This window comes from Nerophis ophidion, linkage group LG07 (assembly GCF_033978795.1).
Source record: "Nerophis ophidion isolate RoL-2023_Sa linkage group LG07, RoL_Noph_v1.0, whole genome shotgun sequence".
In the NCBI taxonomy this organism is placed as follows: domain Eukaryota; kingdom Metazoa; phylum Chordata; class Actinopteri; order Syngnathiformes; family Syngnathidae; genus Nerophis; species Nerophis ophidion.
In genome coordinates, this window is record NC_084617.1 from 10,894,782 (window position 1) to 10,908,955 (window position 14,174).

At 44.8% G+C, this 14,174-nt stretch overlaps 1 protein-coding gene across 1 annotated transcript in view; it reads right to left on the reverse strand.

Annotated features, from left to right (window-relative positions):
• Positions 1-14,174, reverse strand: part of LOC133555925 (inactive phospholipase C-like protein 2) — a 415,124-nt gene that overhangs the window by 98,392 nt on the left and 302,558 nt on the right. The window contains exon 22 of the mRNA XM_061905396.1: positions 14-2,500. Coding sequence (XP_061761380.1) covers positions 14-2,500 — 2,487 coding nt within the window. The remainder of the gene's footprint in view (positions 1-13; positions 2,501-14,174) is intronic.

Consider the following 14,174-nt stretch of genomic DNA (forward strand, 5'->3'; position numbering starts at 1 on the left):
TATATTTCCTTACCTGTACATTTTCTCGAAGGTCTGTGGCCTCTCTCAGCGGCTGCGTAGAAGCTCTGAAAAGTTCATCCACCACTTTGATCCCAGTGGTCTTGGTGTTGGTGTACTCCCGTGCCTTCCGCCCCTTCATGACGGATATACCTCTCTTGTGGGCCTTCCCTCCACCCCGTCTGTTAGTGATGGCTACATGGACAAACAGTGTGGTGTTGGGTAGGAATTCGCCTGTCAGAGACTGTAAAGGGACGTGCCTATAGCCCGGCTGTAGGCATTCAAAGGGAATGGTGTACTGGCCAATGAACTCATCCCCTATGTAGTCATCATCCAGAACCACGAAGCGCAAGACTGCCAGTTCGGGTAGGTTTATCTGGAATTCAAAGCTCTCGTCAAAAATGGGGTTGTCGCCGTTTTGGGACATGGTCTTGGTTCTTTGCTCGGCACAATCAGCTGGAATGCCATGAATCTCCACGTATATGTAAGGCTCCACCACGTCGCCCTTAGCTGCAGAGCCGCGGGGCTTAGGTAGGTTCTGCCCACTGATGACCTTAATGTGAAGGAGCTGCGCGGACACCCCAGGCAAAGAATCCCGAGCGTTGGCACTAAAGTAAGACACCTCTTCTCTCATGATGGCCGGTCGCAACACATACCCGCAGTTGCCATTTTGACGGAACCAGCCGAGGTTTAGGTCCATCATCAGGCCGGGTGTCTGGTAGTTCATTGCCACAATCTGGCAGCCACACTTCCAGAAGTCTTGGGGGTTCATGTTGCTGGCGTCAATCCTCATCGGAGTGGGGTAGACTCTGGAGAGGAAGCGTTTGTTGTAGCAGACAAACTCTTCCGGGAACTCATTGGCAAACCTGTTTGCGTCGACCTCGTTGAAGGAGCAGATCTCCCAGTATTTTTGGTCCCTTTTTGAGGTCTCAAAGTCCATGAACTGAACTGACTTACAGAGGGAGACAAGATCAGAGAGCTCTTTACACAACCTGAGCCTTTTGCAACCCAAGCCATTAAGATGGTCGCGGTCATCTACCTCTACCCTTCTGGACATTTCTAGACCTTCATCCTCTTCTGTCACATCCCCTTCAGGTTCATTGCAGCTAGGCTCTAGTCTCTTACCCTTGAGGAGAATTTTACCTTTGAGATTCTCAGGAGAGGGTAGGTAATGTTCGTCTTTGTTAGGGGAATCAACAAATAGCTTGTCACCCAGAATTTTTTTCATGTGTTGGGCCATGACCCTCTGCTGTGGGATGGAGCAATGAGCCACTAAGCAGAGAAGGAGGGGATACTCAGAGCTCTCAAAGGCATATTGGTTGATGATATCCAGAACCTTGGAGAACACTAGCTGTGTGGCCACAGAACTACCTACATACACCACTGGCTCGTTATCAGGGCCATCCCACACAATGACCTCGATGCTCCGACAGCCCATTCTGAGAACACGAATGTAACTGCTGATGTCTGATGAACCCCAGAAGTGGTCTTCCAGGAGGGAGGCATTATGTGAAGAGTTGATGTAGTAGTGGGACATGGGCTGAGTCATATCCTGGCACACACGTTTGTGCTGAGGATCGAAGATGTGGCACTCAGAGGAGAGGAGGTAGTGTGTAAAGCCATCGATGGAGAGGTAAATCTTATCTCTGCCTTCGGCGGATGGTTCGTACTTAAGAACCATATCTCTGCACATGTCCTCTGTTACACCTTCTACACCTTGCTCCACCTCCACAAAGAGCATCAGGTCTTTACAGCCCAAGTACTCCTTGTTACTTGAGAACTGCATGAGCAGGAAGAAAATTTCTGGCCGTGTGCACAGCTCACAGTAGCCCTCGACAAAGGTGTCCATGTTAATCGCCTCGCCATATTGGTCTTTCTCTTTCTGGAGTTCCTTGAACTTTAATTCTATCCTCGACTCTTTCATCCCAGGGTTGAGCCCCTTGATAATCTGAGTAGACCTGAAAAGGTCTATGTGTCCTTCTTTTTCCATATCTGCCAGTTCAAACACAGAGCTAATCCAAGACGTCCGTAGACTTGGTTGGCTGGGCTCCACCATGTCCACGGTGTGTCGGCCATAAGACACTAAATACCTCAGGCCCATCACCCAGGTACTGACCACATCAGCTGTACTGGCAACCAAATCCAGCGACTCGTAGTTGTCCCCGTAGATGATTGAGAAAGCGCATTCATCTGGGAACTGATCGGAGAGACCGTTGCTGCGAAGGACTGGGGTTTTCTTCCCTAATCGAACCTCCTTGATGCTCTTGATCTCGAGCTTGGCTTTCTCAGAGTCCTTTTTGGAAGGCTCCCAGCGGAGCCAGCGCATGTCCGGATCCAGCAGGAAGTAGCGGTTGTACATGCGCGAGTTGGATCGAACCTTCTTCATCTCGCAGCCCTCCATCATGAACGCCATGCAGGCAGCCGTGCTGTTGATCTTGCGGTCGTTCGGCATCGAGCTGAAGGAGACCGTCTTTTTTCTCACCTGCCTCTGCTTGGATCCGTCCTGTAACAGACACAAGTGTATTTTCATTTTTCAATATAAACATATTATCTAGACCAGGGGTCGGGAACCTTTTTGGCTGAGAGAGCCATGAAAGCCAAATATTTCAAAACGTATTTCCGTGAGAGCCATGTAATATTTTTTAACACTGAATACAACTAAATGCGTGCATTTTTAAGTAAGACCAATATTTTTAGAGTATAATAAGTCTCTTATTCTTTTTAATAACATTGTTATTCTGAAGCTAACCAATAATAAATAAACTGTCATGTCTGTTGATCATGTTTTTGTTTGACCATGTGCTGTTTGTCCTTTGGACTCTTTAAGTTCCTGTTTTTTTCCCACTCCCTTGTCTGGTTTCCTTGGTTACTCATTTTGTCCACCTGTCTCTGGTGGACAAAATGCCTGCTCACCTGCTTCCCGAGCACTAATCAGAGGCAGTATTTAAGCTCGTCTTTGCCAGTCAGTCGCTCTGTGCTGACTTGTTTCATGCCTTGCCATAGTTTCGTGCTTCATGCTATGCCAAGTAAGTTTTGTTTGACTTATGTTCTTAGTCTGTTTATGCGTTAGCTTTGTTCCTTAGCCCAAGTTGTGCCTCCGCTGTGAGCGATTTTTGTTTGTATATTTTTTTAGTTAAAATTAAATCATGTTTTTACCTAAATGCCATGTCCCGAGTAGTCCGTCTGCCTTCCTGGGAGAACGACCCCGCAGCAAGTTGCAACCCCCCATTACCACAAGCCCACCCACCCACCCTCAACCCCCATCGTGACATAAAATACTTTTTACCATTAATGCGACTTCTTGAACAGGTGCAGCAGAGAACGGATGGATGGATAGAAATGCATGAGAATGTTTTATATTTTGCACATTATTTTTAGCACTGTGATTACCAGCGAAATTATTCATAATTATCGTGTTAAGCAATGTCAGCTAAGATTTATCCGAGAGCCAGATACGGTCATCAAAAGAGCCACATCTGGCTCTAGAGCCATAGGTTCCCTACCCCTGATCTAGACCAAAAAGGTCCCTTTTATATCTTATGTCGTAATATTAGATCCTATACCAGTGTTATGCAACTAAATCCTTCAGAAATCTAGAGGGCGGAAGGCGGTAGGTTAAGACAAATCTCTACTGTGTGACAGGAGCATTTTACTGTTTTTGAAGGGGAACATTATCACCAAACCTATGTAAGCGTCAATATATACCTTGATGTTGCAGAAAAAAGACCATATTTTTTTTAACCGATTTCCGAACTCTAAATGGGTGAATTTTGGCGAATTGAACGCCTTTCTGTTTAGCCCTCTTGAAGCGATGACGTCAGTATGTGACGTCGCCTAGGTAAGAAAGCCGCCATTTTCATTTTCTCAAACACATTACAAACACCGGGTCTCAGCTCTGTTATTTTACGTTTTTTCGACTATTTTTTGGAACCTTGGAGACATCATGCCTCGTCGGTGTGTTGTCGGAGGGTGTAACAACACTAACAGGGAGGGATTCAAGTTGCACCACTGGCCCGAAGATGCGAAAGTGGCAAGAAATCTGCCGCCAGACCCCCATCGAATGTGCCGGAGTGTCTGCACATTTTACCGGCGATGCTAAGACAGACATGGCACAGAGATGTATGGATAACCTGCAAATGCATTTGCAACGATAAAGTCAACGAAATCACAAGTGAAGTGAAGTGAAGTGAATTATATTTATATAGCGCTTTTCTCTAGTGACTCAAAGCGCTTTACATAGTGAAACCCAATACCTAAGTTCCATTTAAACCAGTGTGGGTGGCACTGGGAGCAGGTGGGTAAAGTGTCTTGCCCAAGGACACAACGGCAGTGACTAGAATGGCGTAAGCGGGAATCGAACCTGCAACCCTCAAATTGCTAGCACGGCCGCTCTACCAACCGAGCTATGCCGCCCCAAAGTTTTGTTGATGTGGTTAACTTATGTGCTAATCAGACGTGCTAATCAATGCTAACATGCTATTTAGTCTATAGCTTTATTTACATTTGCAACTATATTATGTTTCCTTCCACCCACATTTAATGCGAAACCAACACTTACCAATCGACGGATTTAAGTTGCTCCAGTGTCACGAGATGTGAAAGTCCTGATCGTTTGGTCCGCGCATTTTACCGGCGATGCTAACGGAGCTATTCGGCCATGCTATGGCTATGAATAGCGTCAATAGCTATTCGCTCAATAGCTTCAGTTTCTTCTTCAATACTTTCATACTCCAACCATCGGTTTCAATACATGCGGAATCTGTTGAATCGCTTAAGTCACTGAAATCCGAGTCTGAATCCGAGCTAATGTCGCTATATCTTGCTGTGGTATTCACCATTGTTTGTTTACATTGGCAGCACTGTGTGACGTCATAGGAAAATGAACAGTGGCTTCAAGAGAGCGAAAATAAGGTAATTTAAAGCTTTTTTAGGGATATTCCAGGACCGGTAAAATTTTGAATAAAATTTCAAAAAATACAACAAGCCACTGGGAACTGATTTTTATTGTTTTTAACCCTTTTGAAATTGTGATAATGTTCCCCTTTAACAACATCCTGACAAAACGCTTAACCAAGAGTGTGTTAGTCAAAGATATTGACCGTAATACTGATATTTGAAGAAATCAACTAGCTTCTATATGACGGATGTTTTCTACTGAGAAATCTCGGGTTTTAAACTAAACATACTGAGAAGGCGCATTCATGTAGAACAAGGGTAGGGAACCTATGGCTCTAGAGCCAGATGTGGCTCTTTTGATGACTGCATCCGGCTCTCAGATAAATCTTAGCTGACATTGCTTAACACATTCCGCTAGAATTCACAGTGCTAAAAATAATTTTCAAAATATAAAAAAATTCTCATGCGTTTAAATCCATTCATCCGTTTTCTACCGCACCTGTTCAAGAAGTCGCATTAATGGTAAGAAGTATTTTATGTCACGATGGGGGGGTCGTTCTCCCAGGAAGGCAGACGGACTACTCGGGACATGGCATTTAGGTAAAAACATGATTTCATTTTAACTAAAAAAATATACAAACAAAAATCGCTCACAGCAGAGGCACAACTTGGGCTAAAGAACAAAGCTAACGCATAAACAGACTAAGAACATAAATCAAACAAAACTTACTTGGCATGGCATGAAGCACGAAACTATGGCAAGGCATGAAACAAGTCAGCACAGGGCGACTGACTGGCAAAGACGAGCTTAAATACTGCCTCTGGTTAGTGCTCGGGAAGCAGGTGAGCAGGCATTTTGTCCACCAGAGACAGGTGGACAAAATGAGTAACCAAGGAAACCAGACAAGGGAGTGGAAAAAAACAGGAACTTAAAGAGTCCAAAGGACAAACAGCACATGGCCAAACAAAAACATTTTATTTATTATTGGTTAGCTTCAGAATAACAATGTTATTAAAACGAATAAGAGACTTATTATACTCTAAAAATGTTGGTCTTACTTAAAAATGCACGCATTTAGTTGTATTCAGTGTTAAAAAATATGATATGGCTCTCACGGAAATACATTTTGAAATATTTGGCTTTCATGGCTCTCTCAGCCAAATTAAGTTCCCGGCCCCTGATCTGGGAACTGATCGGAGAGACCATGGCTGCCAAGGACTGGTGTTTTCTTGCGCCTGATCTGCTCAGATTTGACTGTAAACCTGTCTGAATGAAAACTACATCCACCTTAGTCTTGTAAGGATTGGAAAATGTGGCAAATATCAAAAACAGAATATCTTAAATATTAGTTTATAGTTCCAGGACTGAAGGCAACAAAATACAATATTTTTCAATAAAAAGTGCTGATCTAATGAATCGCCCCATAGAGCTAAGTTCAACCATAAACACAGTGGAGCATCTCTGAAGCATCCCTCTTCCACCTGACAGTTTGAGGTAGATGAAGCCCGGGACATCACCCTGATTAATGAGCAACCTTTGGTGCTATGTAAAAAAAAAAATGACATCATCATAGCTCTTTAATGTCGTCCTTGTCGTACGTCCTTTATCGCTAGTTCCTGAATCTCCCGAGATGGACGAGACGGATGATACTAAGTGCCCTGGTTGGGACGTCCCAGGTATCAGTTTAGCAGCAAGTATTAGATAGCCGTTTGTTTTATTGCATGCAACTGTTGCTTTGACTGTTGTTTTCTTTGTCAAGACGAGAGTTCTTAGGAGTCATGTGGAGCTCTGGTTCCAAGAAGAAGCCAAAGCTAAAAGATGAAAAACATTTTTTCATAAATGTTAGGTGGTTAAACGTGGTGTTCTCGGTAAAAAAAGTAAAACCCGACAAAGACAAGTAGACAAGACAGAAGCCGTGTGCAGCCATGGTTTAACCCTTGTGTAATGTTCATATTGTTGTTACTCAGCCAGCGTTTGTGGGTCTGATGGACCCATTGCATTTTGTGGCTTTTAATGCCTCGCCATCCAACACTTTTACGTTAAAATACTGAACAGATGTTTATTAGGATCAGGTAAACATCTGCTCAGTATTTTAATGTAAAAGTGCTTGATGGTGAGGCATTAAAAGCCACAAAATGCAACGGGTCCATCAGACCCACAAACACTTTTACGTTAAAATACTGAACAGATGTTTATTAGGATCAGGTAAACATCTGCTCAGTATTTTTAACGTAAAAGTGCTTGATGGTGAGGCATTAAAAGCCACAAAATACAACGGGTCCATCAGACCCACAAACAGTTTTACGTTAAAATACTGAACAGATGTTTATTAGGATCAGGTAAACATCTGCTCAATATTTTAACGTAAAAGTGCTGGATGGTTAGGCATTAAAAGCCACAAAATGCAACGGGTCCATCAGACCCACAAACGCTGGCTGAGTAACAACAATATGAACATTACACAAAATACTGAACAGATGTTTATTAGGATCAGGTAAACATCTGCTCAGTATTTTAACGTAAAAGTGCTTGATGGTGAGGCATTAAAAGCCACAAAATGCAACGGGTCCATCAGACCCACAAACGCTGGCTGAGTAACAACAATATGAACATGCCTCACCATCCAGCACTTTTACGTTAAAATACTGAGCAGATGTTTACCTGATCCTAATAAACATTTGTTCAGTATTTTAACGTAAAAGTGTTGGATGGCGAGGCATTAAAAGCCACAAAATGCAACGGGTCCATCAGACCCACAAACGCTGGCTGAGTAACAACAATATGAACATTACACAAAAGAAGAATCCCTATGGGATGCAGAAGTTGGCAGAGAAATGGTCCATACAAAATTCATATTGTTATTACTCAGCCAGCGTTTGTGGGTCTGATGGACCCGTTGCATTTTGTGGCTTTTAATGCCTCACCATCAAACACTTTTACGTTAAAATACTGAACAGATGTTTATTAGGATCAGGTAAACATCTGCTCAGTATTTTAACGTAAAAGTGCTTGATGGTGAAGCATTAAAAGCCACAAAATGCAACGGGTCCATCAGACCCACAAACACTTTTACGTTAAAATACTGAACAGATGTTTATTAGGATCAGGTAAACATCTGCTCAGTATTTTAACATAAAAGTGCTTGATGGTGAGGCATTAAAAGACACAAAATGCAACGGGTCCATCAGACCCACAAACGCTGGCTGAGTAACAACAATATGAATGTTGTCCTCCTGTCTAGGCCTGATGTGTGTGTGTGTGTGTGTGTGTGTGGGTGGGTGTGTGGGTGTGGTACACAGAACATACATTTTTACACTTGTATTAGTCAGTTTAGAAAAAGAAGGGTTTTCAAGCCTTTTTAAAAGCATCCACAGTCTGTGGTGCCCTCGGGTGGTCAGGAAAAGCGTTTCACAGACTGGAAGCGGCGTAAGAGCAAACCCGGTCTCCCATTGTTCGTAGCTTTGTCCTCGGAGGTTGGAGGAGGTTAGATTGTCCGGAGCGGAGGTGTCGTGTGGAAGATGGTGTTCCATCCATCTTTTTGCTACCCCCTTGTCCCTTTCTGTTTTGTTGAGTGTGCATTACATGGCTGGTAACTGTTACTAGGTACATAGTGGGTGAGTAGTTGTGTGTGGTACACAGAACATCAATTTCCACACTTCTATTAGCTCCGGGTCCAGTGGACCCGGACATCTTTTACGTAATAGAAATGTGTAGGGGGAGGTGGATGGTGTGTGGTCATTAAATTTTTCTTCTGATATATGTTCTTCACAGAAAATGAGCCAAAGTCAGTGAGTCTCAGTTTGAAAAATTATTAGATTGTATCATTTTTCTTTTAATAAAAAATGGAAACGGGTCCCACAGACCCGAACACCACACGAGGGTTAATATAGATGGGGAGCAGGGCTGTAAGAAGAAACTTTTTAATAGGCCCTTTTTTTCACCACAGGAACTTTCCTATAAGGTAAATAAGCGGTTTGAAGATGATCCGTAAAACATAACCTAAGCAACATTTTGACCCAAAAAAACACCATTACATTTAGAAAACAAATAAAAGCAATACGACTCCTTTAATGCGCCCTATAATCCGGTGCGCCTTGTATATGAAAAAAGATCGTAAATGGACCATTTTGATTAGATTTTTAATTTTTCATTAAGGATCCCCATTAGCTGGTTGCCACAACAACCCACTAGTCTTCCTGGGGTCCACAACTCAATATAATTACAAGTAAAAGCACATAACTATAACCACACAATGCAGACAAAAAATGAATAAATAAAAGCATCAGTAAGAAAACAGGCAAACAATTTAGTCACAGACTGTAAATCCATCCATCCATCATCTTCCGCTTATCCGAGGTCGGGTCGCGGGGGCAGCAGCCTAAGCAGGGAAACCCAGACTTCCCTCTCCCCAGCCACTTCGTCTAGCTCTTCCCGGGGGATCCCGAGGCGTTCCCAGGCCAGCCGGGAGACATAGTCTTCCCAACGTGTCCTGGGTCTTCCTCGTGGCCTCCTACCGGTTGGACGTACCCTAAACACCTCCCTAGGAAGGCGTTCGGGTGGCATCCTGACCAGATGCCCGAACCACCTCATCTGGCTCCTTTCCATGTGGAGGAGCAGCGGCTTTACTTTGAGTTCCTCCCGGATGGCAGAGCTTCTCACCCTATCTCTAAGGGAGAGACCCGCCACCCGGCGGAGGAAAATAATTTCGGCCACTTGTACCCGTGATCTTGTCCTTGCAGTCATAACCCGAAGCTCATGACCACAAGTGAGGATGGGAACGTAGATCGACCGGTAAATTGAGATCTTTGCCTTCCGGCTCAGCTCCTTCTTCACCACAACGGATCGATACAACGTCCGCATTACTGAAGACGCCGCACCGATCCGGCTGTCGATCTCACGATCCACTCTTCCCTCACTCGTGAACAAGACTCCGAGGTACTTGAACTCCTCCACTCGGGGCAGTGTCTCCTCCCATTTCCGGGCGAGAACCATGGACTCGGACTCGGAGGTGCTGATTCTCATTCCGGACGCTTCACACTCGGCTGCGAACCGATCCAGTGAGAGAAAACTCATTTAAAAAAATATTACTTTCATCTTGAAAACCTGTTTACTCTCAGTGCCGGTGAGAATTTGAGGCAGGTTATTCCAGAGCGATACAGATCTATGAATAAAAGATTTCTGCAAAAGCATTCTTCCTGGGACGAGGGAGTACAAAATGCCCCTAACTGGGGTGCTTTTTTATAATCCGGTGCGTCATATGGTCCGGAAAATACGATACTTGTAAAAATAGAGCAGAACGATATAGTGTTTAAAAAAAAAAAGACTATATGTGGAGGGAGGTGTGGCCAGCTTGCTGCAGGAGCAAAGGTCACCGCCTCTATCGATGGGGCTGGGAATAAGAACAATCGGATAGTTGCGGGGCTTGTGCTGACGGCGAGACACAGCTGGCCGGTTAATAAGATTTCACAGGTGGTACGTGGTAATCTAATCTAATCTTTTAACTGTGAGCAGCGGAGTGCAGGAAAGGGTGGAGATAAAAGTGAATGATATTTGTGAAGTGAATGATATTTATATAGCGCTTTTTCTCTAGTGACTCAAAGCGCTTTACATAGTGAAACCCAATATCTAAGTTACATTCAAACCAGTGTGGGTGGCACTGGGAGCAGGTGGGTAAAGTGTCTTGCCCAAGGACACAACGGCAGTGACTAGGATGGCGGAAGCGGGGATCGAACCTGCAACCCTCAAGTTGCTGGCACGGCCGCTCTACCGACCGAGCTATACCGCCCCTCCACATCGGAAAAGATTGTTGATTGAATACATGAACATCAAAACTTTGTTGAAACGGCACACCTGGTTCCTGCGACGTGTGTAATCGCGGAACGAGTAGTAAGCGACTTCCACACTTTGTTAACAAAAATGATTCATAACACGCTTTGTTTTTAAATAAAGGCCCATTTTTAACGGTTAAAGGCCTACTGAAACCCACTACTACCGACCACGCAGTCTGATAGTTTATATATCAATGATGAAATATCAACATTGTAACACGGGTTAGTTTACTACGTCGCGGCATGATGACGCGTGCGCGTAACGTCACGCGTTGTAGAGGACATTTTGTTCCAGCAAGTCGTCTGTTTTCATCGCATAATTCCACAGTATTCTGGACATCTGTGTTGCTGAATCTTTTGCAATTTGTTCAATGAATAGTGGAGACGTCAAAGAAGAAAGCTGTAGGTGGGAAGCGGTGTATTGCGGCCGCCTTTGGCAACACAAACACAGCCGGTGTTTCATTGTTTACATTCCCAAAAGATGACGGTGAAGCTTTACTATGGAACGGAGCGGTCAAGCGAACACGGTTGGATTGGACCACACACACAAAGTACCGTGTATTATGCAGCGATCATTTTGAAAGATCGTGTTTCGAAGAGGGTACCTTGCGAAGGGCAGAGACGGGCATCGCCACCACCCGTCGACTGTTGCTGAAGAAAGGTGCGGGGCCGACCTTCAGGTTGTACAGGTACGACTATATAATCTCACTAAAACACTAGTAACACAATAAGCAGATAAGGGATTTTACAGAATGATCCTAGTAAATGTGTCTAATAACATCTGAATCGCTCCCACTGTATAGTCTTTTTTTTTTCTTTCTAGTCCTTCACTCTCACTTTCCTCATCCACATATCTTTCATCCTCGCTCAAATTAATGGGGGAAATTATCGCTTTCTCGGTTCGAATCGCTTTCGCTGCTGGTGGCCATGATAGTAAACAATGTTCACATGGAGACATCAAAGAAGAAAGCTGCAGGTGGGAAGCGGTGTATTACGGCCGCCTTTGGCAACACAAACACAGCCGGTGTTTCATTGTTTACATTCCCGAAAGATGACGGTGAAGCTTTACTATGGAACAGAGCGGTCAAGCGAACACGGTTGGATTGGACCACACACACAAAGTACCGTGTATTATGCAGCGATCATTTCGAAAGATCGTGTTTAGAAGAGGGTCCCTTGCGTCGACTGTTGCTGAAGAAAGGTGCGGGGCCTACCTTCAGGTTTTACAGGTACGACCATATAATCTCACTAAAACACTAGTAACACAATAAGCAGACAAGGGATTTTCCAGAATTATCCTAGTAAATTTGTCTAATAACATCTGAATTGCTCCCACTGTATATTCTTTTTTTTTTCTTTTTAGTCCTTCACTTTTACTTTCCTCATCCACGAATCTTTCATCCTTGCTCAAATTAATGGGGAAATCGTTGCTTTCTCGGTCCGAATCGCTCTCGCGGCTGGTGGCCATGATAATAAACAATGTTCAGATGGAGACGTCAAAGAAGAAAGCTGTAGGTGGGAAGCGGTGTATTACGGCCGCCTTTGGCAACACAAACACAGCCGGCGTTTCATTGTTTACATTCCCGAAAGATGACGGTGAAGCTTTACTATGGAACGGAGCGGTCAAGCGAACACGGTTGGATTGGACCACACACACAAAGTAGAGTGTATTATGCAGCGATCATTTCGAAAGATCGTGTTTCGAAGAGGGTCCCTTGCGAAGGGCAGAGATGGGCATCGCCACCACCCGTCGACTGGTGCTGAAGAAAGGTGCGGGGTCGACCTTCAGGTTGTACAGGTGCGACCATATAATATCACTAAAACACAATAAGCAGATAAGGGATTTTCCAGAATTATCCTAGTAAATTTGTCTAATAACGTCTGAATCGCTCCCACTGTATAGTCTTTTTTTTTCTTTTTAGTCCTTCACATTCACTTTCCATCCATCCATCCATCCATCCATCCATCTTCTTCCGCTTATCCGAGGTCGGGTCGCGGGGGCAGCAGCCTAAGCAGGGAAACCCAGACTTCCCTCTCCCCAGCCACTTCGTCTAGCTCTTCCCGGGGGATCCCGAGGCGTTCCCAGGCCAGCCGGGAGACATAGTCTTCCCAACGTGTCCTGGGTCTTCCCCGTGGCCTCCTACCGGTTGGACGTGCCCTAAACACCTCCCTAGGGAGGCGTTCGGGTGGCATCCTGACCAGATGCCCGAACCACCTCATCTGGCTCCTCTCGATGTGAAGGAGCAGCGGCTTTACTTTGAGTTCCTCCCGGATGGCAGAGCTTCTCACCCTATCTCTAAGGGAGAGACCCAAACTCATTTCGGCCGCTTGTACCTTTCGGTCATAACCCAAAGCTCATGACCATAGGTGAGGATGGGAACGTAGATCGACCGGTAAATTGAGAGCTTCGCCTTCCGGCTCAGCTCCTTCTTCACCACAACGGATCGATACAACGTCCGCATTACTGAAGACGCCGCACCGATCCGCCTGTCGATCTCACGATCCACTCTTCCCTCACTCGTGAACAAGACTCCGAGGTACTTGAACTCCTACACTTGGGGCAGGGTCTCCTCCCCGACACGGAGATGGCATTCCACCCTTTCACTTTCCTCATCCACAAATCTTTCATCCTCGCTCAAATTAATGGGGGAAATGGTCGCTTTCTCGGTCCGAATCGCTTTTGTTGCCGGTGGCCATGATTGTAAACAATGTTCAGATGTGAGGAGCTCCACAACCCATGACATCACGCGCACATCGTCTGCTACTTCCGGTACAGGCAAGGCTTTTTTATCAGCACCAAAAGTTGCGAATTTTATCGTGGATGTTCTCTACTAAATCCTTTCAGCAAAAATATCGCGAAATGATCAAGTATGACGCATAGAATGGACCTCCTATCCCCGTTTAAATAAGAAAATATCATTTCAGTAGGCTTTTAAGCAAATGATATGAAGATGTCGGAATTGACCACGCCACCACTGCCATACACGGGACTTATTTTCCACTGCCATGGACCACTTTACTCTTCATCCCACCAAACCGCAAAACAAGTCCTGGCTTGACGCCATTCATTCACACACTTTGGCTGACATCTATTGTGTGCATAATGGGAGCGTGGGTAAATGTGGAATAAAGACAGGGCAAAGCTGAGTGGGGACTCTCTTGATGACGTGCTCGCCATCGCCATTTGTGTGTGCTTCCTTTGCCCGCTTGTGCAGAAGGATCATGGGATCTGACGGACTGCAAAGACTGGCAAAACAAATACAGATGCTACTAAATAGTTTACAGTGTTTTCCACGGCAAAAACATTTCCATCAAACATCGTAATTTGGCACTAAAGCACTGAGACTGGATCGTGATCAGACGGAAGCTATGCTCTTTCAAAATCGCATCGAAATCTTTGGCAAGGAAACTAACATTCGTATAAATGCATAATGAAATTGGCTTAACAACCA